We start from the raw sequence: 356 nt of genomic DNA on the forward strand, positions 1-356 counted from the left end.
GGCTTTGGCGTGAGAGGGAGATAAACCAGGTCTCTCTGATCCTGTCTAGGGTTTAGGGTTTAGGGTTTAGGAAAATAGCAGTAACTCAGTTCTATCAACTCTAGGGTTTAGGGTTTAGGGTTTAGGGTTTAGGGTTTAGGGTTTAGGGTTTACCAGGGAGAAGGGGGAGAGTGCCCTGCATCGCATCCTCATACATCTGCCGCAGCCCCACGACCAGCTCCTTAACCTCTTCATTCTGTAAACCACAAACCCTAAACCCTAAACCCTAAACCCTAAACCCTAAACACTAAACCCTAGAAATTCAGTAGAGGCGGAGAAAGGGTTTAGCATTATGAGGGTTTATGTTTATGTTTGTG

At 46.1% G+C, this 356-nt stretch overlaps 1 protein-coding gene across 1 annotated transcript in view; it reads right to left on the reverse strand.

The window, feature by feature from the left end:
* Nucleotides 1-356, reverse strand: part of EMH_0051100 (uncharacterized protein) — a gene marked incomplete at both ends in the record, with an annotated part of 5,421 nt that overhangs the window by 2,074 nt on the left and 2,991 nt on the right. The window contains one exon of the mRNA XM_013496716.1: nucleotides 154-235. Coding sequence (XP_013352170.1) covers nucleotides 154-235 — 82 coding nt within the window. The remainder of the gene's footprint in view (nucleotides 1-153; nucleotides 236-356) is intronic.

Source organism: Eimeria mitis, genomic scaffold (assembly GCF_000499745.2).
Source record: "Eimeria mitis Houghton genomic scaffold, Emh_scaff2257, whole genome shotgun sequence".
NCBI classification, from domain to species: domain Eukaryota; phylum Apicomplexa; class Conoidasida; order Eucoccidiorida; family Eimeriidae; genus Eimeria; species Eimeria mitis.